The sequence below is a fragment of the Anolis sagrei genome, chromosome X (genome assembly GCF_037176765.1).
Source record: "Anolis sagrei isolate rAnoSag1 chromosome X, rAnoSag1.mat, whole genome shotgun sequence".
Taxonomy (NCBI): domain Eukaryota; kingdom Metazoa; phylum Chordata; class Lepidosauria; order Squamata; family Dactyloidae; genus Anolis; species Anolis sagrei.
In genome coordinates, this window is record NC_090034.1 from 90,963,632 (window position 1) to 90,988,246 (window position 24,615).

General features: G+C 41.1%; 1 protein-coding gene across 4 annotated transcripts; it reads left to right on the forward strand.

Moving 5' to 3' along the window:
- Positions 1-2,484: 2,484 nt before the first annotated feature.
- LOC132780248 (B-cell receptor CD22-like) lies at positions 2,485-24,173 on the forward strand. 4 transcript variants are annotated; one of them, XM_067460708.1, is made up of 12 exons: positions 2,485-2,581; positions 3,022-3,154; positions 4,645-4,702; positions 5,712-6,125; positions 7,906-8,193; positions 10,339-10,611; positions 14,006-14,269; positions 15,883-16,281; positions 18,310-18,606; positions 21,581-21,848; positions 21,977-22,031; positions 23,938-24,173. In XM_067460708.1, the coding sequence occupies exons 3-11, from the start codon at positions 4,669-4,671 to the stop codon at positions 22,020-22,022; spliced, it is 2,283 nt and encodes a 760-aa protein (XP_067316809.1). In that variant the 5' UTR covers positions 2,485-2,581; positions 3,022-3,154; positions 4,645-4,668; the 3' UTR covers positions 22,023-22,031; positions 23,938-24,173. The 4 variants fall into 4 exon arrangements, with proteins under 4 accessions (XP_067316809.1, XP_067316810.1, XP_067316808.1 ...); XM_067460707.1 differs by lacking the exon at positions 2,485-2,581 and adding an exon at positions 2,599-2,911; XM_067460709.1 differs by lacking the exon at positions 2,485-2,581 and having other exon boundaries at positions 2,598-3,154; positions 21,977-22,030; positions 23,928-24,173.
- Positions 24,174-24,615: the final 442 nt, after the last annotated feature.

Below are 24,615 nucleotides of genomic sequence, written 5' to 3' on the forward strand. Positions count from 1 at the left end.
ATAGTTGGAAGGCCATCATACTCAGCCAACTGAGAAGATAATGTCTATATTCCTTCTGTGTGTTGCAGATAGTTTTGTTTATATCACCTTTCCTCCTATCTTTATAGTTACCATGGATCTGGATGTATTCTATAATCATAATTGTGCTATATCATGGGTTTTGCAGTTAGCCTTCAAACCTTTTCAGACTTACACACCTTTCATTCAGATTTGCACTGTGGAAATATAATGCAAAACATACAATGCATCATGGACATGTTGTGAATGAAATAGGTTACTCTGCAATGCATAATGTACAACCAGAACATGGCATGCAAAGAGAAGCATACCAGCATGAATATCATGTAGAACAGGTCAGAGACTCATATACAGTACTTTTTAAAAAGGACATTGATTGGAGCAATGGGAAACAGAAACAACCAACAAAACCCATAAACCTTGTACTCCGCTGCTCCCAGGGAACAATTCTTTCCAGAGGAACATGCCCTCCCACACTGTCTGATCATTGCAAAGAAATGAGCTAAGTATGTCCCTCCCAGAGGTATACAGTTCACTTCAGGATGAACTCCATGGACATCCTCTGGGGTTGCTGGATGAGGAACAGGACATCCTACAGCAGTCTCTTGTGTACATTTCATAACCAAAAATACTGTAGGGGAGACACAAGACCTGGGATTCTAAATGTAACAAAGGAAGACAAGCCACTAGACATCATCCACTCAGAGGCGGCCCTAGGTAATTTTCAACGGTAAGCAAACAGTATTTTGCCCCCCCCCCCCCCAATCAATCACTCATATATATTTTCTGTTCGTCATGGGAGTTCTGTGTGCCATATTTGGTTCAATTCCATTATTGGTGGAGTTCAGAATGCTCTTTGATTGTAGGTGAACTATACATCTCAGTAACTACAACTCGCATATGTCAAGGTCTATTTTCCCCCAAGAGTGCCTCAAAAGTGCCCCTGGGCAAAATCAACTATACTGCAAATGCTTTGTGTACTGGGTTGAGCCGCCCCTGTATCCACTGCTTGTGTTCAAAGGATACATAGGCAAATGGAGGGCTAGACCACAATATGGAGCAGATGAAGAAATGAGAAACCAAAATGCCTAGGCTTGAGCAAGCTGCTCAGGAATCTCTTCCAATCCAGCAGAATGTAATAATAGAAACAAGTGATTGCTACAGTGTCTGGCTGGTTCTATATGGGATTTAAGTGCAGTTCTTATGGGGCACAGTGTTTTGAAATGAAGTATGACTTGGTTCAATGCAGAAAACCAGAACTAATTCAAAATCCACTGCTGGGGAAGAGTTCTATAGATACCATAGCCTGCTCAAAAAGACAACTGAATGGGTTCTAGAGAAGAAATTCTCAGGGCCCTGCCACACAGCCATATAACCCAGAATATCAAGGCAGAAAATCCCACAATATCTGCTTTGAACTGGGATATTTGAGTCCACAATGCCACATATTCCAGTTAAAAGCAGATAATATGGAATTTTATTCAGCTGTGTGGAAGGGGCCCCAGAGAAGTATTCCAGGTGTTTTGGACTTCAACTCTCAGCAGCTCCAGACACTTTGGTGAATGGCCAGACAATCTGGGAGACAAACTCCAAAACACCCAGAAGACCAGAGTTTGGGAATCACTGTTCTAGAGCAAATCAAGACTAAACTCTTCCTAGAAGCCAGGAAAACTGGACTGAGGCTCTCATATTTTGCCTGCATTTCCCCAGCTCTTATGTTTTAAATCACTCTTCATGATACCTTGAGAATGTTTTTGTTTTGGGGAGGGGGAGCAAACTACTACTACTACTACTACTAATAATAATAATAATAACTTTATTTATACCCCGCCACCATCTCCCCGATGTGGACTCAGGGCGGCTTACATGAGGCCAAGCCCAAACAACAAATTACAGCAAATAAAACTGAAAACAAGAAACAACATAATTACATAAAACATATGAATGCATAAAAATATAAAATTACAGTAAACACAATCACAGTGACAATGGGCAGGCTACATGTAATGATTAAAAGAAGAGCTAATTAAAAACGGATTAAAAACTCGGGTGAGATAAAGGGGAAACAGGTTATTTGCGGAAGGGGGCTCATTAAAACGGGAGTTGTGCAATCAAACTTTCCCACAAGGGGAGGGGGGACGTAAAAAATGACAAAATGTTGAGGCTAAGCAATAATGTGAGGTTGTATACCACTCACCAAAGGAACTACAACTACTAGCTTCTGGAAGTTGTGGAGTAAAAGAGAACATGATGTTATCCTGTGCACCATTTAATGGTTTGGTACCAGCTGTCCAAGGTCACGCTGTAAACATGCCATCCTCATCAGATGCAAACCACTAGCAGCAACAAGCAAATGTTGCTACTAATGCTAGCCATCTGAGGACAAATGTTGCTCCATCTGATTATGTAGTCTGTTAATGATAAGTTCAGCATTTGCTTTGTCAGGAATCCAACAAAAGGTGTACAAAGACTGCATGTTCATTGCATGAGGAAAGAGTGCAGTGGCATCATGACTTTCCAGGAGGGAGTGTTTGACTAAAGGTGGGCACAAGAGGGCATAGAGGTAAGCACAAAAACATGAAGGGACAAACCATTTGGCTCTGTTTTCATAGCGGCCACCCTGTTGGGAAAGAGTATCAGAGAGGAGTCAGACTTCAGATGTCTTTTATATTCCTTCCTGCCTCCTTGAAATATGGAGACAGTCCAATGATAATACCACATAGTAGGGAAGAAGTGCCCGTTGTAGCTCATCAGCATGTCTGGTGCTGAAAGGTCCACAGTGGCTTCTAAAACAAGGATTTAGATGCAGAACTGCCAAGCATTCTACAGAATAGTCATTCTTTGGTTCTCCGGTCCCATGTCGCTACCTGGTAATGCAAAGCTGTTTCCCCAGGTACGCAAACAACTTGTTCTGAGGTGGGATGGGGATAAGAACATTTGGCTGTGCAATTCAAGCAAAAGGTTTAGATGCCAATAACTGTCCTTGACTTGTCCCTGTACCAGTTCTTCTTTCTCCCACTTACACAAACATTTGGTCTGAGTGAAAAACACACCAAAGGAACACAGAAATACCTCTTCTGACTGAAATACTTCAATCCCAGCAAAGGAATCACTGTCAGATCTGACCACATTACAGGTGAGTTTGCGTCTCAATTTGCTCTGAATAGCTAGTTTTACTTTTCTGGCCATTTTGAGCTGCCGGAGGGGGAACAGTAATGGTAAAACCTGATTTTGATGCTGGCATGTTATCCACCAGATCATAGTATTTCCAGCTTATTTTATTTTCACTGTGCAGCCTGATCTGAAATCATTTCTAAGTGAACGTTCTTGTCTCCATGTTTCGGAGAGAGGGGCTTGTCTGAAATAAGTGATGAAAGTCGATTCGCTTTGGAAAACCTGATGCTAACAGAGATGAAAATTGTTACACTTGGTTTGTTCATTTTGGCTGTTTGCATTTTTTTTTGGATTCTCCCTGGGGATGTGACCATGGGCCCTTTCACACAGCCATATATCTCAGAATATCTCACATTATCTGAGTTCAAAGCAGAGATTGTGGGATTTTCTGCCTTGATATTCTGGGAGAAAGGGCTGTGTGGAAGGGCTCTCTATGGATTGTCAAGGTGACTATCAAAGGCTTTTCATGGTCAGAATCACTGGGTGGCTGTGAGTTTTCTGGGGTGAATGGCCATGTTCCAGAAGCATTCTCTCCTGATGTTTTACCCATATCTATGGCAGATATTCTCAGAGGTTGTGAGGTCTGCTGGAAACTAGGCAAGTGATGTTTATATATGTGTGGAATGTCCAGGGTGGGAGAAAGAACTCTTGTCTGCTTGAGACAAGTGTGAATGTTGCAGTTGGCCATCTTGATTAGCACTTAATGGCCTTGCAGCTTCAAAACCTGGCTGGTTGCTTCCAACAAAGGATCCCCCAGGCAGCAACCAGACAGACTTTGAAGCTACAAGGCCATTCAGTGCTAATCAAAGTGGTCAATTGCAACATTCTCACTTGCCTCAAGCAGACAAGAGTTCTTCTCCCACCCTGGACATTATTCCACAGATATGTATATAAACCTTACTTGCCTAGTTTCCAACAGACCCCACAACCTCTGAGGATGCCTGCCATAGATGTGGGCAAAATGTCAGGAGGGAATGCTTCTGGAACATGACCATACAGCTCGGAAATCTCACAGCAACCAGTGACTGCATTTTAAAATTAAGCTCTGTTTTGCTTCTTTCTACAATTGCAAGTCCCTAATATTGCCTTGAGATAGATTGTAACTATCGGCATTGTATTATGTTGCCTCTTTTCTGAAGAGCTTTGTGTACAGCTTATTTGTGAAAGATATGGCACACAAATAAGTCGTCAAATAAATATCTGAATTGTGGCAAGATTCTACTTAATGTGTTTAGGCCATTAATGAGAGACATTTCAGTACACATTCCTATTGTCTGATGAAGAATAAAGAGTTTAGGTGTACAATGAAATGTTACTGTGTGACATACTCACATACTAATTAGCCAGACATTCCCCCTTTGCAGAATCACATAACCAAACCTATCCCATCCTTGTTATCTTACTATGGATATAGTGAAAGTTCTAATCAGCACTCTGGTTTTCCTTACCCAGGTTTGGCAATTGCATGGAGCCAAAATGAAAAATTTCTTGGTGCTGTTTTTAATTCATGGTAATGTATGAATAGTTCAGATGTGATTTGTGATTATTATTGCTCCTTTTGATCTCTGGGAAAACATGGGGTGGAAAAAACTAGTTCTTGCTTTTTTTGTTATGTCAGAAGTGACTTGAGAAACTTCAAGTCACTTCTGGTGTGAGAGAATTTGTCGTCTGCAGAGTTGTTGCCCAGGGGACGCCCGGATGTGTTACCATCATGTAGAAGGCTTCTCTCATGTCCCCACATGGAAAGCTGGAGCTGACAGATGGGGGCTCACCCCATCTTGTGGATTTGAACTGCAGACTTTCAGGTCAGCAGTTCAGCCAGCATGCGGGTTTAACCCATTGAGCCACCACAACTTCTTAGTTCATGTTATATATCATGAATCGGTTCCCATGTGCCCCCTGGGTAGATTTGGGTGAAATTTCCCCTAATCATTGGCCTAATAATATGTATTTTGGGTTGTATGGTATTTTAAAACAGTTTCTTGAGATGTTAGAAGTGTCATTTAAGACGGACTTACTTGATGCAGGGAGAGACAAGGCGATTTCCTGTGAGATCTAAGGTGCATCTATGATGTATAATTGAATGCATGGAGGGTTGTTACCTTCCTGCAGAAGCGGTACCTATTGATCTGCTCACATTTGCATGTTTTTGAATGGCTAGGTTGGTTGGCAGAAGCTGGGCCTAACAGCAGGAGCTCACCTCATTCCCCGGATCAAAACCACCAACCTTTTGGTCAGTAAGTTCAGCAGCTCAGCGGTTTAACCCACTGTGCCACTATACATAACCTCCTACTATTCAGACCTTTTTGTTTACATAGGCCTTCAAGGCCAATCATGTTGGGAATTTTCGAGTAATATATCAGGGATGCTAGCTGGACCTAATATTGTTTCAAATGTACATTTTGTTAACTAAGTTTGGAAGAAAGAAAGTGTTGGTCAAAGAGAGGTCAGCAAATGACCATGGGTTTGGGCAGATAGAAGGAACTGACCAATACATTTCTTGTGTTTCTCCATTTTAGGTTCCCTGTGTCATGGAAATCCTTTGAGCATACACCCTGAAAACCTGGTGACCTGGAAAGGATCCTGTGTGTTGATTCCATGCCAGATCAATGAAACATTTCACTTTGCTTATCTTCCCCTTGCTAGTGTAGTTTGGTCTTTTCGCCCTTCTTCGGCTGATGTGTTGTTCGACTACAATGTTCAACCATTGTTTAACAGCTCCAAAACTTTGGAGGACCATGTAAACCTAATAAGTCCTAACTTTCAAGGGCGGGTGAGGTTTGTAGGAGATCTAGCCAAAAGAGACTGCAGTCTGATGATTACTGATCTCCGCATGAATGACAGTGGCACATATCAAGCAAAAGTAGTCATTTTGGATGAAAACCCTACAAGAGTACATATTTTGTCCCGGAGTGCAAAAATTCATGTTAGAGGTAAACATTTTGCAGATGTGTTTTTATTTTTTTGGCATCCTATATATGAAGATGACAAAATCTGGTCCATTCTTAAACTTGGTTTTGTATACTCAGCCCACAGGATCTTCCCAAGTCCTACTAGACCTTCATAACATTTTATTTTGGGACAGTTGTTGGTACATGCCTTCAAATCAATTTTGGCTTATGTCAGGCACTAATAAGAGACCTCCAGTACCGCCAGTCACCAATTGCCTTGCATAGATCCTGCAAACTCATGACTGTGGCTTCTTTGACCCAATCCATTTTGGAACAGTCTCCCTCTTTTCCCACTTCATTCCACTATAATCTTTTCTGATTATTTCATGATATACCCAAAGTATGGCAGATTTGATTTAGTCTTGGGCTCATTCATTTTTTTTAACAGTCCATGGAATCTGCAGAATTAATTTGAAGCATCACTTTTCAGATCCCCCCCCCCCCAATGTCAGGAGCGACCTGCGAAACTGCAAGTTGCTTCTGGTGTGAGAGAATTGGCTGTCTGCAAGGACGTTGCCCAGGGGATGCCTGGATTTTTTTTGTTTACCATCCTTGTAGGAGGCATCTCTCATGTCCCCACATGGGGAGCTGGAGCTGGCAGAGGGAGCTCAATCGTATTCTCCCCGCATTCGAACCTGCGACCTGTCAGTTTTCAGTCCTGTCGGCACAAGGGGTTAAAGGGAAAATTTCCTGACCAATGTTATGCATAAATGTGATTGGAATCCTATTTTTAATGCATGCATAAATTACTCTACAGAAATAGAACATCGGTTATGCAATAAGATCACAAGAGTTGTATAGCACAATCACATGATTCTACATGTGGAGAATTATATGACCTCAATGAAGGATCTCAGCAAATGTATTAAAAAGTAACTATTGAGGTCATTCAGTCATTCTAAATCAATGGTTCCCAACCTGTGGTCCCTGGACCACCAGTGGTCCACAAGAACAAAAATATGGTCAGCAGCCTCACCATTATTGCACCGTTGCCTCGAAACTATGTGGCAACGAGAGCAACTGGTCTTGCAAAACCCTCTTATAGTGCCAAGGCAATGGGGATGTCGGGATGACTACCCACAGAAGATCACTATTACCACATCAGCTCTAGATTATTAAATATGGTTTTTTGTGGGTGAGCAGATGGTGACTACTGGATGGCATATGTTCTTTATCAGAAAATAGAGCTGATGTGGTCCATCCAATGCAATTTCCTGAGTCAGCACCCCAAATAACCAAATTAGATCTAAAGTTGACCAAAAACTGATTCATAATCCTTTTGGTACTAATGTTGGAGAGTAGTCCCTGGTCAAGTGGTCCCTGGTCAAAAAAAGGTTGGGGAACCACTGTTCTAATTTTTTTTTGTTGTGTCAGGAGAGACTTGAGAAACTGCAAGTCGCTCTGGTGTGAGAGAATTGGCCATCTGCAAGGACATTGCCCAGGGGATGCCCGAATGATTTGATGTTTTATCATCCTTGTGGGAGGCTTCTCTCATGTCCCCGCATGAGGAGCTGGAGCTGGTATAGGGAGCTGGAGCTGGTATAGGGAATCCTGCCTCTCCCCGGATTCGAACCTGCGACCTGTCAATCTTCAGTCCTGCTGGCACAGGGGTTTAATCCACTGCGCCACCGGGGGCTCCTTGTTCTAAATTGAGGCCATACTAAGAAGTCATGTAGAACAGCCCCAAATTTACCAAATGTTTCATTTTCTCACTTTCCCCAAAACATGTACCAATGTTCTCCCTTTTATCTTCTGGATTCAGAGACCCCACCAGAACCCAAGATGGAAGCTAGAGGCATGGAAACCCAAGGATTGTGGAAGATGATGGTGATCTGTTCAGTTTCTTACCATTGCCCCGACGAGCCAATTATGTTGATTCTTCATGGTTTAGAGAAGCACCGTCAAGACTGGAACAATGTAAACAGGACAATCCAGACAATAGTGAGTTTTGAACCAACATGGGAAGATGAGGGGAAAAAGGTGATATGCTTGCTGACTAACAAGGATGGGTCACACAAATCCAAGACAACGTTGGAGCTGGATGTGAAACGTGAGTGTGATGTGGGTATGATATTTTGAATGGGATTAACTGAAAAGATAGTGGCTGAAATCATGCTGTTGTGTAAATGCACATACTTCTGGGTTATATGTATGTATGTGTTCCTTTGGACAGGGCATAAAGAACTATTGAATTACCTCAATATCTGTGTAGATTTTACTACCATTGGCCATGGTATATTTTGCTGGACTACTTCTGTGGCGGGGGTAGATGTAGGGACAGGGGATACAGTGATATTTTCTGTTTATTTGATTCATAAAGTGGCATTGGAGCATTTCTACTGGATCAGAAGGGGATTGTGTGTGTAGAGGGGTGTTCTTCTGAGATTTGAAGTTCCCCCTGTGCCTATCAATTTTTATATTTTAAATATAGATTTTATGTGAAGCTGAGATAATCAGAAGATCTGGGATTAGGTTTCAGTCATCTGTTGATGACACTGAACTCTATTTTTTCATGCCATCTGTTGATCAATATAGATGTAAGGGGAGGGGGAGTAGGATAATATCCCCAACTGGCTTATCTCAGAGGTATAAATCCCACCAATCAACAACAAGTTCACAACTTAAGCCCATGTTTCTATTCACCCAACCAAACTATGAAATGTAAGAAAAGTAAGGAGAACAGTTAAGGCCGGGCTTTAGCACAGCAGGTTAATCACCAGCTGCAGTAAATCTTGCCAGACAAATGATTGAGAGTTCAAAGTCTGGATCAAGGTGAGCTCCTGACCTTCAGCCCAGCTTCCTGCCCAACTAGCAGATCGAAAACAGAAATGTGAGTAGATAAATAGGTACTGTTTTAAAGTGGGGAGGTATTTAGGCACAGCAATTCTATCAAAAAGGAGGAAGTTTACAAACAAAAATGCTTGTCAGCAGGGAAGATGGAGCAACAGCACCTCCCTGTGGCTGGAACTGAGCACAGCCTCCAAGTTGCCGAAAGATGGGAAAAGCCTATATATACCTCTATCTATGTTGTCTGTCTTCTCATTGTATAATCGGCATTGAATGTTTGATGTATATGTGTTTATTTATTTATTTATTTATTTATTTACAGTATTTCTACTTCACCCTTCTCTCCCTGCAGGGTACTCAGGGCGGATTACAATACACATAGGCATGACAATCGTTCAATGCCATAGACATACAACACATATAGACAGACACAGAGGCAAGTTAACATTCCAGCTTTCCAGCTTTGTGAGGGTATGCTCGATTACGGCCACAGGGGGAGCTGTCGCTTCACTGTCCACTTGTGACACCGAGTCTTGATGGAATACTTCCTCATTCTTATGCACTCTTTTGGAAGGTTTTATGGTGTCGTAAATTAGTTAAATTAGCCTCCACACATTAAGCGGTACATAAATTTACTATTTGACAGATGCAACTGTCTTTTGGGCTGCATAGGTCAACAGCAAGCTAGATTATTAATGGTTGGGAGCTCACTCCATCCCGGGTTGGTTTCGAAATCATGATTTCTTGGTCAATAACGATTTAATGCAGCTGGCTACTAACTAACTGTGCCACAGCCCAGTGCTGTGTGTTCTGTGATTCGCTCTGTCCCCTTTGGGATGAGAAGGGAGGAATCTAAATATTGTAAATAAATAAATAAACAAATAGTATATTGTGAGAAGCAGATGACTCGATAAAGTGTGCACTAAAAGTACTGTATGGTTTAATCTCAGTTGGGTCAGGCTGTTATGAAACAGTGATTGGATTTTATGGTGAGGATAAGAGCCAAGGAGTCAAGACTGATTAATAACAAAAGACAAGTTCCGTTGTTAGGACCAAGCAATAAAGTCAGTCCTAAATGGAATTGCACTACTCCTGAAAGTTTGGGATTTCATAGTTCTTGACCCAGTCTTGTAACTTGAAGTCTTGGGGGATCTAGGCTTTTTCTATTACCTTCTGGTTTGTCAGCTCTTATCATTCCTGGATATGGATAGCGGGAGCACAGTGATAGCATGAGATGAAGACTAGTGCAAAATATGTTAATTAAATACATTTCAAATATTAATTTACATAGATTTTTCTCTATTTTATTTACTGGTTCTTAAGCATGTTTCCACATGTACATATATTCGCTGTGATACTGTTATGATCTATATACTCCCTAAAGAAATGCATTGATTTGGTTTTCCAGATAGTCCCCTGGGTGTCCAGCTTGTTCTTCTAAATGATCTACCCATAAAGGAAGGAGATAATGTCAGACTGAACTGCTCCGTGAGCAGAAGTCTACCTGATGACAACTGGTACAACTGGGCCAAGTCAGATTCCCATACTGTGGAACTTAGGTACAGTGGTCCAAAACTACTCACCTTCCTTGCATCACCTGGACCAGCAACTTCTTATGAATGTGAAGCATGCAACTGGCTTGGCTGTAATTCATCTCAAGCAGTCACTGTGGATGTTCACTGTGAGTAATGCAATTTAGTTCTTGGATATTTATTACCACTGGCAGTTAGAGCATGTTAATGGCAGAGGCAAATATTTTATGGGGGTGCATCAATAGGTGGAATTTTACATCAGAGAGACTTCCTAAGATGTATAATAAAGGCAGTTCTAGTAAATGTTGGAAATGGGATGACAATGTCGGGACATTTTATCATATGTGGATGTCTTACAGAAAGACCTGGAAATATTGGACTCCCCGATGAGGCTGGAATAAATGGTTAATGTTAAATTCACAATGAGACCAGAACTTTATTTGTTGAGAATGCTGCATGGCCATCTTGAAAGAACATCTGGAAGATTATTACAACATATGATAACTGCAGCAATAATTGCTTCTGCTCAGAGATGGAAGGAACCAGTTACTCCAACTCAAGAGGAATGGCTGATGAAGATCTGTGAACTAGCTGAGATGGACAAACTGACTATGCCAATTAAAGAGAAACCTCTGATCTAATTCAGAAAGATTGGGACTTGTTTATTACCTTTTGACAACAACTATGGGGACAATTATTCATTGTAGGATTTATGAATGAGACGAATGGTAACAAATGTAGAAGCATGGTCAAGGGTTGAGAATAATAGGAATAATAAGAGATAAAAACAATCAGACAATGAGTGTGAGGTTCATAGAAGTATTTTCTTGTTTGTTTGTTCACTTAATTTGTGTGTGTATATGTGTGTTGCTGTGTGTTTTGTTTCTGTTTTTGTGTTTTGATGGGGTTAGTAGTAGTATGTGTTGGAGCTGTTTGTAATTTGTAATGTAGATTTCAAAGTATGTATGTATGTGTGTTTAAAATGCAATGCTATGTGCCGAGAGTATTCCTGTGTGGAAACAGTTAACTGTATCATGGAGGGAACGGCATTCCTAGAGAGGTCATAAATCAAAGTGTATAGAACAATGGATGCAGTGTTGTGCGTTGTACGTCATACGTCACTCTGGAATGCAGGAGGTGTGGACTAGTGCTGATAACAGCATGTTCTGTGTGCTCGTGATGTAGCTACCAGATGGAGAGGAAGCGGTTTTGCGATGTGCTAATGTTTATAGTTGTAAATAAAGTAGTTTATAGCCTTAAGGTGATTGTGATCATGTTCCCTTGCCTTGCTGTGCTGCCGATGTCACTGACAGTTTGTAGAATGTAGCTGTGAAGCTTTTGTATTATATATCACAAATTCTTGCTTATTATTGCCATTCTATAATGTTCTTTCTTTTTCAAATAAAATCATTACCTGTATTTTCTGGTGTATAAAGCAACTGAGAAGTATAAGATGATCCCCAAATTTTCCAGTTAAAACATAGGGTTTGGGATATACTCACCTTATAAGACTACCCCTCTTCCAACGCACACCAAATACAAATTTTAAAACATCAGATTTGATTCCAATATGGTAATTTTCCTATTGCCGTACCTTCTTCTCTGCCTCTCAGATCTGTCAAATGTTCCCCTGTGCCACTTCACTGCAGTCCTCAGGAGTGAGATCTGAGAGGCATAGAAGAAGGTATGGTAATAGGATACAAGGGCAGGCCACACAGGTGAAAGAGGCCTGTTTTTCTGGGGACAGTGCCGCTCTATCTCTTTTTTCCATACCCCAGGCATCCCGGATGGTGGCAACTTGTTCCGCCCTTCACTTATACCTTCCCGGTGAGGCGCCCCCTCATCGGTCATCGGGACCATTAAAACCATGCCATTACTTCTTTTTGTGAATCCTGGTGAGTGGATTTTCTTCTACCATACTTGTTCAGCACCGGCCTTGCTGCTTTCATACGGTCACTGCATATGGTGGGGATCTAGCTACAGCTGTTTTTCAGCATCTGATCTATAAGACGACACCTGCATATAAGACAACTCCCAACTTTTGAGAAGTTTTTTTGGGTTAAAAAGTAGTCTTGTACGCCAGAAAATACAGTAAACAAGTAAAGCAAAGACCGGTTTATTAAAAAACATACAGGATAATCTTATCAGTGCTATCAGAAGTTCAGGTTGATCTAACAAGTGAACATTCATCAAGATTATTGTATGCTGCAGACATCTTTATTTCCATCTGATAAAGCCACCCCTGATTGTCCAATGGCTTAGGAACCATAGCACAGTCACTGAAAAGCAGAACACATGGATTTTTAAAAATAGTGAATGTATTTTGATTGCTGAAAAGTAAATATACTACAGTTCACTGTAGTGTATGTACCAGCAGTTCCAAACTGACCTTGGAGATTAAGATAGTCTGGGGAGGTGATGCTTTTGGTTCCGCCTTCTTCCCAGGTGCGACCAGAGGCAGCCCTAGGTAATTTTCAATTGTAAGTAAACAGTATTTTGCCCCCCCCCCCCCAACCAATCATTGATATATATTTTCTGTTTATCGTGGGAGTTCTGTGTGCCATATTTGGTTCAATTCCATCATTGGTGGAGTTCATAATGCTCTTTGATTGTAGGTGAACTATACATCCCAGTAACTACAACTCGCATATGTCAAGGGCTAGGCGAGGCTCAAGGGCTTGGCCCCTTCAGGAAGAGGATCACCCAGCAGCGAGGCAAGGAAGCTGAGGCTCCCCCCGGACTGCTAGAGCTGTTGTGAGCTGAGGGGGTGCTCCTTAAGTGGTGGTCGAGGGGCATTTACAGAGGTGCCTCTGTGCCCCTGGCAAAAAAAAAGTGTTCTGCGACCGCTTACTTTGCGTAATGGATGAGCCGCCCCTGGGTGCGACTGGTGGGAACAAGAGACAGGGCTTTCTCAGTAGTGGCCCCTCAGCTGTGGAAATCCCTCTCCAGCAACATTAGATTAGCCCCCCCCCCCGGCCTCCAGAAGGCAAGTGAAAACCTGGCTTTGGTATCAAGCTTTTGGAGAATAGTGCAGTGCAATAACAGATATGGAATATGTACAATGCCTATGGAATGGCCTTGGACTACAATTATGGATGGCATGGTTTTAATATTGAATGTAATGTTTTTAAATGCTTAATATGTATTAATTTAATTTTAATTTTAGTGTTATTGGAATTGTATATGTTCTAAGGCATTGGATAATTGCCTATATGTAAGCTACCTTTAGTCCTCTTTGGGGTAGAGAAAGGCAGGGTATAAATAGGGCAAATAAATAAATAAACCTCAAGAACTAATGAAAGAAAGACCTCTCCTCAAATTAATGGAATTTGTTTGTACTTTGTAAGCACTGAAAGAGTGAATTGTGAGAAAGAGAGGCAGCAAATGGTGGGTGGTGGTGGTGGTGGGGAAGTATACATTATTATTTTGACCTTACAGCAATGAAATCATCCTGGATCACATGTCTTAATTATATGTTTCTTTGTCATTTAGTTGATTCCACATGAAAGTGTCTCATTTTGATGTTTTGTTTTTGACTTACAGTTGCCCCCAAGGAGGTAAACATTTGGAAAGGAGCACCAGAGTATATTATTGAAGGCAGTGTTGTACAGCTGAGGTGTCAAGTGGGAATGGCAAACCCACGTAATTTTACCTATACCTGGTACCATGAAGGGCAACAGCTGAATGCTTCTGATGAAATACTCATCTTTCCAGAAATCGCTTTTCAACAGTTTGGCAATTACTGGTGTGAAGTCAGTAACAGTGTGGGCACGAACATCTCACCTAGAGTCCTGCTTGATGTTATTTGTGAGTCAGAAACAGAGAGCTGCTAGAATGGGCAGATGATAAAATTTAAGATCCCAATTTTGCTCTAACTCAGGAGGGCCAAGTGTAAAGGAAGTTGAGACCATGACCTACTGATTCCTTTAGCAGCAGTACTGTTGTTCCTGGTATAACAAGAAGGGATGTAATATCAGTTTGGGGTTTTAGCTCAAAGACAGTCATTTTCCATTTTTGGAAGTTAACATAGGCAAATGGAGCAAAGGGGATAGGTTCAGCACCTTGGATAGTTCACTTCAGGAATACAGTTAGGAACACATTTTCCATTTTTGGAAGTTAACATAGGTACATAGTAAAGGTAAAGGCTTCCCCCTGACATGAAGTCCAGTCGTGTCCGACTCTGGGGTGTGGTGCTCACCTCCATTTCTAAGCCGAAGAGCCGGCGTTGTCCGTAAACACCTCCAAGGTCATGTGGCCGGCATTACTGCATGGAGCACTGTTACCTTCCCGCCGGAGCAAGGCTCAGCATAGGTACATGGAGCAAGGAAATAGGTTCAGCACCTTGGATAGCTCACTTCAGGTTGGTTAAATTTTATGACCTCATCAGGCGAGGTAAATTTTGGTGGCCATACCAGTTCCTTTTTAGTTTTGTGATGGGCCCTACTGGCTCCCATTCCATGATGTGCAGCTACTTCCAGCAGGGCTCCATCAGAAAACTAAATGCCACTGTAACGGCAACATGGGAGACTTCCCATGTTATATTGGGATCTATGGGGGGAAGCCAGGCAATGCGGGGATGGGGTGATGAGTTCCACATACCCAGAAGGCACCCCCAGATCCTGCAAGATGTGTGGTGATTCCAGCGGCACATATGATAAGGTCCATAGTGTAGACCCATTGCTGGCTAACATAAATACTCTAAATCCCATCAAGGCACCAGATCCTGTCTGATCATGGAAGCCAAGCAGTATCAGCCCTTCTTAGTAACTGGATGGGAGACCACTAATGAATAGCAGGTGCCATCGGCTACATTTTAGAAGGAGGAACTGCCAGAACCCCCTCTGAGTATTTGCTGCATAAGAAAACTCTTTGAAATTCATAGGGTTTCCATAAATCACTAGGCACCTTGAAGGCAAATCCTCATATAACACAATTTCATGAGCACCAATGTCTGTTTTTGTATTCTTCCAATTATTATTATCCGGAACATCTTGGTTCAGATTCAGTCAGCTACAACGAAGTCTTGATTCAATTCAAACATTTGCCAAATCTATCAAAGTCAATCTGGACAAAGTTTAGTTTCAGAATTTATTTAAATCTGAGGTACACTCTCACTAAGAGTGTAAGAAGGAATATGAAGAAAGCAAGAAACTGTAGGAAGACATAGAACTTGCAAGAAACACAAGATAAAGCTCTAGCCTGAAAAAAAAAAAGATTCAAATACACCTATCAGGAATGGTGACCTATTTTGGACAATATGTAGCCTCTCCAGGTCTAAATGATTGATTGTTCACAGATATCAAAATAATGCACCAGGTGGCAACTGAGTGGTAGTTGTACAAAGAATGGAAGTCCAGAGAGTTATATGTGGAAAGGGAAAGTAATCTACTTGCTTCTGACCATTCATTTCTTGATTTCAGGTGACCAGTGTTACAAAACGACATTGAGCATAAAACTCAATTCTCGTGCTTCCTGGAAAGGATCCTGTGTATGGATTCCATGCTATATCAATGAAACTCCTCATACTGTCATTTCTATTTCTGTACTGTGGCATTTTGAACCTGATATTTTGGAGGACGATAATGATCACCTGTTGTATGACAGCTCCAAAACACCAATGGACCAGGTGAACCTAACATCTTCACACTTTCAGGGGAGAGTACACTTTATAGGGAATCTTACCCTTGCGAATTGCAGCTTGATGATTACCCAGCTCCAGACAAAGGACAGTGGCACATACCATGCAAGAGTACTTGCTTCAATTACAAGCTATCCTTGGCCACTCAAAAGATTTATGATTGTTCCAGTAAATGTTACAGGTAAGAGCACGGTAGGGCTGTTATGATTTTCTCACATTGCATATAAGAGTTGCTTTTCAGTCATGACCCTCAGATTTTCCTTTCACAGTATTATCCTGAAACTCGGTGTTCACAACCTTCAGACCAGAACTATGCCAGGTTGATATTGCAAACAGAGAATTATTTCCATCCACTTTGATGTTTAGAGAAAAGAGTAAATCCTATAACAACAACAACAACAACAACAACAACAACAATTATCTATACCTCGCCACCATCTCCCCTAAGGTGACTCGGAGTGGCTAACATGAGGCTAAGCCCAAGACTTACAATACAGCAAAGTAAAATACAGCAAACAGATAATAAACATCAAAGTAATATGTAAACAATAACAGATATACAATAAACAACACAAAATAAAATGGTGGAGAAATAAAACCACAGGGGGCGGGCCAAATGCACAGAATAAAATTGATAAACCCCTGGGTGAAATAAGTAAATGGAGTAGTGCGTGTCTGAGGGGAGAACTCAGAAGGAGCAAACAATGGGGTTAACCTTCACTAAGGGACAAGAGAAAGTGCATCAATATGACAGATCTGTATTTGGGCAGACATGGTATGGGGGTATGTGTTCATTTGTCAAAGGCAAACCATAAGAGCCAGGTTTTTAGGCCTTTCTTAAAGGCTGCCGGGGTGGAGGCTTGCCTAATCTCACTAGGTAGCGAGTTCCAAAATCAAGGGGCCACAGCGGAGAAGGCTCTCTCCCTCATCCCCAAAAGCTGTGCTTGTGATGGATGTGGGAGAGAGAAGGAGGGCCTCCCCAGTGGAGCGAAGAGATGGTGTAGGTTCATAGAAGGAAATGTGGTTGTGAAGGTAGGTGAGTCCCAAACCATTCAGGGCTTTGTGGGTGATAATCTGCACCTTGAATTGGGACTAGAAGATGAATCCTATTCCTAACAGATCTTAAGAAATCACAAGGTGTGTGTATGTGTTTGTGTGGAGCTCCCAAATCATCTAAAGTGGAAAGAATTGTCTTCAATGGCTACTAGTACCATAACCATAGGGTGCCCATGGAGGGCTCCGCTGACCCGTTTTGAGTTCTCTAGAGCTCCAGAGGGTTACAGTGTGCCACCATAGCTGCCATTTTAGATGATTAAAAATGATAATGTGCCCAATTCCATCTCATTTCAGTCCATTCTTTGAATCTATTTTTGGTGGCTGTATCAGGATGGAGAGCTACTCTCAACAGCATGATGCAGTTCCTCAAGGGTATTTCAAGTTTGTGTGTGTGTTGGTGTCTTGAGGATTCATGGTCCAAAAGGACCGCAATGCCTCCCAAAGGGGTCCATGTGCTTTTCATGCTACCCTTACTTTATTTGGAATGTAATAAGAGTGTAATGGATGCTAAAAGTATGACCAAGCATGACAGCAAGAAAGTAACCTTGCTTCCAGTTCTGAGAGAATAATGGGGTAATAACAACAATAATGTTTCAGAATAAATGAACAAAATAAAATTACATCTTCCCTGCAACTTTTCCTCATAAATATAGTATTTGTTCTGGCAACACTAATGTATCCGGTGAGCTGCTGAACTTGCTGACCAAAAGGTCACCGGTTTGAATCCAGGGAGTGGGGTGAGATCCCACTGTTAGGCCCAGCTTCTGTCAACCAAGCAGTTAAAAACATGCAAGTGTGAGTTGATTAATAGATACCACTCCGGCGGGAAAGTGATGGTGCTCCATGCAGACATGTCAGCCACATGACCTTGGAGGTGTCTACGGACAACGCCGGCTCTTTGGCTTAGAAATGGAGATTCGCACCACCTCCCAGAGTTGGACAAGACTGGACTTAATGTCAGGGGAAAACCTTTATCTTTACTAATATATCAGAATATGCCAAAAGACAAGGATAGATATTATATATATGTTGACCTTGTGGTAAACACTTTTTTATTGTGGACAGAATTCAGGAGAAGTCTTTGTAAATTGATAATTTCTTTCTTCGTTCTCCTCCAAAACATTGGCTTTTATTTTTCCTTCTCTGGGTGCAGAAACACTTCCAGAACCCAAGATGGAAACTGTGCCGGTGAAAATTGAAGAACGGAAGACAGCTAAAGTGATCTGTTCGGCACCTTACCATTGTCCAGAGGAGAATATGACTTTGACTCTTAGTGGCTTGGAGGAAGATCGTTTGTCTTCACAAGACACAACCATTGAAAATGGAGTGATCCGCACAGTGTTGAATTTTGAACCCAGTTTTGGGGACCATGGGAGAGTGCTGAAATGTCTTCTAAAGAGTGAGACTGGGTCACAGAGATCCAGAAATATGATGAAGCTAGATGTGCAATGTAAGTAAACAGTGGAGAAGGAACCCATCCAGCCTGAGTCCCTTGTTGGCCTTCATATATTGTTGGGCTGTAACTCACATCATTTTTCATCATTAGCTCTTCTGGCTCCAGTGTCTGGAAGGTCCAGAACAACAACATTTGGAGATATAGAGCCATGTTCTAGAGGCATTTCTCCTGACGTTTCGCCTGCATCTATGGCAAGCATCCTCAGAGGTTGAGGATGCTTGCCATTGATGCAGGCGAAACGTCAGGAGAAATCCTCTAGAACATGGCTCTATAGCCCGAAAAAACCCACAAGAACCTAGTGATTCCAGCCATGAAAGCCTTCGACAATACAGTCAACATTTGGAGAGTTGCAGTTTCCTTATACCTGAATTAGACACATTGTGAATAGGAATAAGTACTAGGCTTGAGCCCAGATCCATTTTTAGCCATTCCCTTCAGCCAATCTGGCTTCTTTGGTTGGATCCGGTATCTGTAACGACAAGGGCCCAACCATCATGGATTCCCATCTATACCGGGACCACATGGCAGTCGATCATGGCTCCTCCCCATTCAGAATCACAGTTGAATATTTTGGAGTTTCCTTTATTTTCCTGGCTATTTTTATTTAGTAGGACTGACTGGGAGTTGGGGACCTGCGGGATGGTGGATGGGGTGCACACGCATGCATTTGGGGGCTTGGAGAGCCACTCTTTTAGCTTTTTTTCCTCCTTCCCTTCCTCTCCATAAGGTGTGGTATCTTAACTCAGATGCTTTTTTAAATCCAGGTCCCCTCCCCCCACCACCATAATGGGCTGGATAGGGTGCTTTCTAAACTCCATTGCTGAAGCCCAGGCTCACTTGAAGGGAAAAAAGGAAAAGCTCCGAGAGGAAAGGGGAATACCAACCTTTATTTGCTCCATAATGCCAGCATTCTCATGTTTGACAGTTGGTCTTGTACCATTTCCAAATAAATTTTCTTTCTAAGTCTTTCTACTTCCCCATTTTAATTTTCTTAACTCACTTCCTTATTTCCTCTATTGTTTGTTTTGTGAGAGGGCTTTCTTTACCATTTCTTTTGTAGTGTTCTTATAATATATTCATCATTTTTATCATCAATGTATATACTGCTTTTGCTAATCAGACTTATTGCTGCTATTCAAACTGGCACTTTAAGGATTATATATTAATATAATAAGTTATAGTATTAATATATTACTGATGTGCTATGTGTATATAATATATTGTATACACATATAATATAGATAATAATATTATAATGTAATACAATATAATACTAATAATAATACAAGAATTATTTATTTTATATTACATATTATATTACTAATAATATTACAGTATAGTGGTATAGTACAGTATAGTTATATATAATACTAATATGATGTTATGCTAATAATATAATCTATTGTATATACATATAATATTGATAATATTATAATGTAATACAATATAATACTACTAATAATACAATATAATAATGATATATTTCATATTGCATGTAATATTACTAATAATGTTACAGTATAGTGCTGTAGCACAATATGGGAATGTATGTTACTAATATTGTGCTATCCTAATAATATAATATATTGTATTTACATATAATTTGTAAGCCGCTCTAAGTCCCCTTCAGGGTGAGAAGGCAGCATATAAATGTCATAATTAATTAATTAATTAATTAATCCTTTCTCTGATTTCTGTCCTTTTATAAGTATAAGCTTACTTTTTTTGCCTATAAATTCCCCAGTTTAAGTTTATTATATTGGCCAAATACTTTTATTCAGTTTTTATTTCCCATTTATTAATGGAGATCATTTATATCAACTTGTCCCACTTGACTCAATGCTGAATTCAAATCTCCATTTAGAAATGTGAAACTTTTCAGGATAACTTGACATTTACAAAGTGGTGAGCCAGGCTTTAGCACAGCGGATTAAACCACCCACTGCAGAAAATCTTGATGATCGGAAGGTAAACAGTCCAAGCCCGGGTTGGGGTGAGCTCCTAATCATCAGCTCATCTTCTGCTCACCTAGCAGTTCGAAAACAGTAATGTGAGTAGATAAATAGGTATTGCTTTGGTGGGGAGGTAATAAAAAAGCACACATGCGGACATGCTAGAGATTCAATTATGAGTGTCTAAAGGCAATAAAGCTCCTTGGCAGGGAAGATGGAGAGACAGCAACACCCATGGCTGGAGTCAAGCACAGCCTCCAGATGCCGGAGATGGAAAAAGATGGGAAACATTTACCTCTGATTATGTACTGTCTGTCTTTGTTCATATATAACAGCATTGAATGTTTGCTGAATATGTGTACTGTAATCCTCCCTGAGTCCCCTCGGGAAGATAGGGTGGAATATAAATAAAATATATCATTATATTATATTTGTGAGCCATGCAGCAGAGGCTCACAAACCTCTGCTGCTGGTCACCATCTGATGAATAGCCATCTAGATTTCAGACCCTCTGAGAAAATGTTCTTGGACATCTGAATGAATACAACCAGAGCCATCGCTTGCAGTCCAAATCCCTGAACACTGTTACTCTTTCCTGTCTGCCCAAGGTCCCATCAATACCCTTTAAGGAAAAATATGCATTCATTCAGTCTTGGCAGTTCCAAATATGATGCCAAGAGGGTGCCCTTAATTCTCTCTCCCTATATCACTTGCATAAAGCTGATATATGAATTTCAAGAGAGGCCTATCTAGGTGATGGGATAAAATATCATGTTGCTTAGGGATGTAAGCAACATCCTTGACAAGAAAAGATGTTTTAACACACCAAGGTAACTATAAAAAAAGATGGTCAACTTTCACTAAGGTTTTGCCCCAGGTGAGAGCAAAAGGACCAGCACCTTTCTAATTTGATATGGCTTGCAGGTGTGGCTTTTCATTGTTCATGTGTTCTAGGATTTTCCGTGTCCTTGGACAATGGCTCTTTGATATATTCTTTTTCTTCCTCTTACCTGTAGATGCTCCCAGGGGTGTAATAGCTCTGCCTGAAACCAAAGATGTAGTCATGATGGGCCAGTCCCTTCAGCTGAGATGTGAAGTGGGAACGGCTAACCCCCAGGAACTGACTTATGCATGGTATAAAAAAGAGCAAGAGCTGGTTTCGGAAGGTGTTTTGTTGATCATAAACAAAGCAAGTAGAAAACACAGTGGCATTTACCATTGCAATGCAACCAATAAGATGGGCACATCAAGATCTTCAGAGATTGAATTAAGTTATTTCTGCAGGTAAGAAAATGGGAAAATAACCTCATCCCAAAAGGGTTTGCAAGTTTTATTCTCTCCTCTCTCTCTCTCTCTTTCTGCTTTGCACCAATAGACCAAAATGACAAAGAGTTCCATTTTCTTCTTCCTAGCTCATCACAGCCCAAAGACTGCTACCTTAAAGTGTGGAGCCAATAGTGCCTAGTGGTAAGCTGGAAGAGCTAGCCTGCATGAATGGAAGTTTTTTTGTTTGTGTGTTATATTATGTGAGTAGAACATAATACAGGGCAATGTTTTTCCTGATCTTAAAAGGCAGCTTTCAAACAATGCTATGACCACTTACTAGCCAGGAGCAAAAAATGTGGACAGAGACAACACTGAACTGCTTTTCTGAAGCCAGGAAAAAAATGTTTCCTACCTTGCCAGAGAAAGAAAATATGCCAAGCAGGTGAACAGTAAAGAACAAGTAGTTTACTCTTCTTAATTCAGAACAACATATGTACAATGTGATCAGTTGCATCAACTCACATAATGTCCTTTTTATGAGAGAATTAAAATAGTATTTCCTTGTCCATGTGGATAAACTCCTTCAGCAGCTCATGAAACAAGAGTACACCCCAACCTCTTTCTCTTTCTGTTTTCCTCTTCAAACTGTCTCTTTCTAAGCACCTGCATAGCTCAAGCCTGAACAAAAATGTAACAGTATCCAAAAGTCCCAGGCTCAGCCATCTCCCCAGGCATAACTCAATCAGCCTCATGCATCTTATTTTACAGTTGACACACACACACATTAGCTGATTCCTTGTATGCTCCAACACACCCCATCTACTAAACTCTAGTTACACTTCTCTCTCTCTCTCTCTCTCTCTCTCTCTGTATAAAAATCAGATTTACTTCATGGCATTAATGAGGACTGTCTTCCCAGGTCACCAACCTGTGGTGCTCCGAACCAAACACCACAACATAATATGGATTTTGTCTCTGAGCAGCTTTTCTAACATATTTAAATACTATGTAAGATACTATAATATCAGGAAGAGAGGAACAAAACAAAGCCTTCTCTCATTGCCAATTACCTGGTAGGATGGTGGCCATGGCCATGCCCATGATTACAACAACAACTGGAAATTGCGATCCAACAGCAATGGATCCGGGAGCCAATTTTCTGTTTCTGGGATTTCATTCAGGGTGACATAGGGCCCATTTATACAGAGCAAATAACTTGAGCTGGGGGTGGTGGACTCTGTGGTATCCAAATGACACATAAAGCTAATTCCTGGCAACTCTGTTTAAGGCAGTCTTGTTCTGCATTATCCACATGGGGACTGCTTCAGTGCTTCCCTTACTTTGGGACAGTGTAAACAGTTGGACTAGTTCCAATTCAGAGCTGGATGCCGCTGCTTAAATGCTCTTCCCGCCTTCCCTGGGCATTCAAGTTAGGCTGGCACTTTTGCAAGCATTGTAAAAGTCAATGAGTGAAGAGCAGGAGCATTTTGGAGTTCTGTGGCCAGTGCCACCGCTATGACAGCAAAAAGATGACAATGGAAAGGGTGGCTATCCAGCAAGGCAAAATCGAGTGGATTCCCTACTGCAGAGGCATAGAGGTGGTGGATGCAAATATCCTCCCACTCTGGATCAGCCCTGGGGTATTAGCTCATGTAGGTGTGCCCATAGACACTCAAAAATGTCAAAGAAACAGAATTGGAAGTGTAATTCTTATGCTTTTGAAACCCATAGTATCCTTTAAAAATCAGATAAGTAGAACAAAGTGGAACTGAAACAACTGGAAGATTTTATGGCTAGGAAAGATTTAGAGGAGTCAAGGGTCCCTAAAACAGACTTGGGAGCCATCTGCATCCCCATGACCACACTTTGTTTACTATTGCTTCTCCAGCAACCTATTCCCAAAGTGAATTGCCTCTTCTGGAGGGCCAGAAAAAAAATGGGAATTCAAAGAGGATGAAGTAGTCGAGAACAACAAAGATGGTCATTGGAGACTTCATAGGGTTGTCCTTTGCCAACCCCTTTCCTTGTGCTTGCTTAATGTTATGGCTAGTTGATATTTATAAAGCTTCTTTCTTCCCACCTTTCATGGAAAATATGGACCTTGGAGACTTACTTTCAGAAGGCTCAATGTATAGAAGAAAGCAGCATATCAGGGCCTCTAAGCAGATTCTGGACTTTTCCGATGGGAGGATTCAGAAGAAGCCCAAGAGGAAAAGGAAGGAGAACCAAAACATTCTTCACACCAGATTGATTCTTCCTTTCCTTCCATTTTCATGTCAAAGTTACTTTGTTTCCATTGCTTATTTTCAATTCATTAAAGTTTGTGTGCTTTAGAAAATGAAATGAGAAGTAATATTTCTGCATTGATGCAGGTGGTATGATGGTAAAAACAGAACTAAGTGAAAACATAATTTCATAAAAGAAATTATCTACCTCTTTTCAGGTGTAAACTCTATCACTGGAATTCTGCAGGTGTATACTCATGTGCAAGTTCCCCTATAGAAGCAGTTAGACATTTTTTGTCTGAAACCTCCATATTCAGAAATTGAATTTTGCTAGGCAACCCCAATCAGGGATTTCTTTATTGCTGTGCAGAATTTCCCCAAGGAAGAATATAAAATATACATCTTGATGGGGCAAGATAAAAATATACATCATGAAGAAGAAGAGGAAGAGGAGGGAGAAGACGAAAGAGAGAAATGAAAATCAAAATAAAAAACAAGATATTTAGATGTGTGACTGTGGCCACCAAAAGTATGTCCCTAAAAGATTTTTGCCTGCAAAT

Excerpts from the sequence above, each read along its gene's own strand:
- LOC132780248 (XM_067460708.1), top strand. The coding sequence starts at position 4,669 with ATGAAAAATTTCTTGGTGCTGTTTTTAATTCATG. Across the intron at positions 6,126-7,905 it reads TGCAAAAATTCATGTTAGAG|AGACCCCACCAGAACCCAAG; the intron begins GTAAACATTTTG and ends TTCTGGATTCAG. Across the intron at positions 10,612-14,005 it reads AGTCACTGTGGATGTTCACT|TTGCCCCCAAGGAGGTAAAC; the intron begins GTGAGTAATGCA and ends TTTGACTTACAG.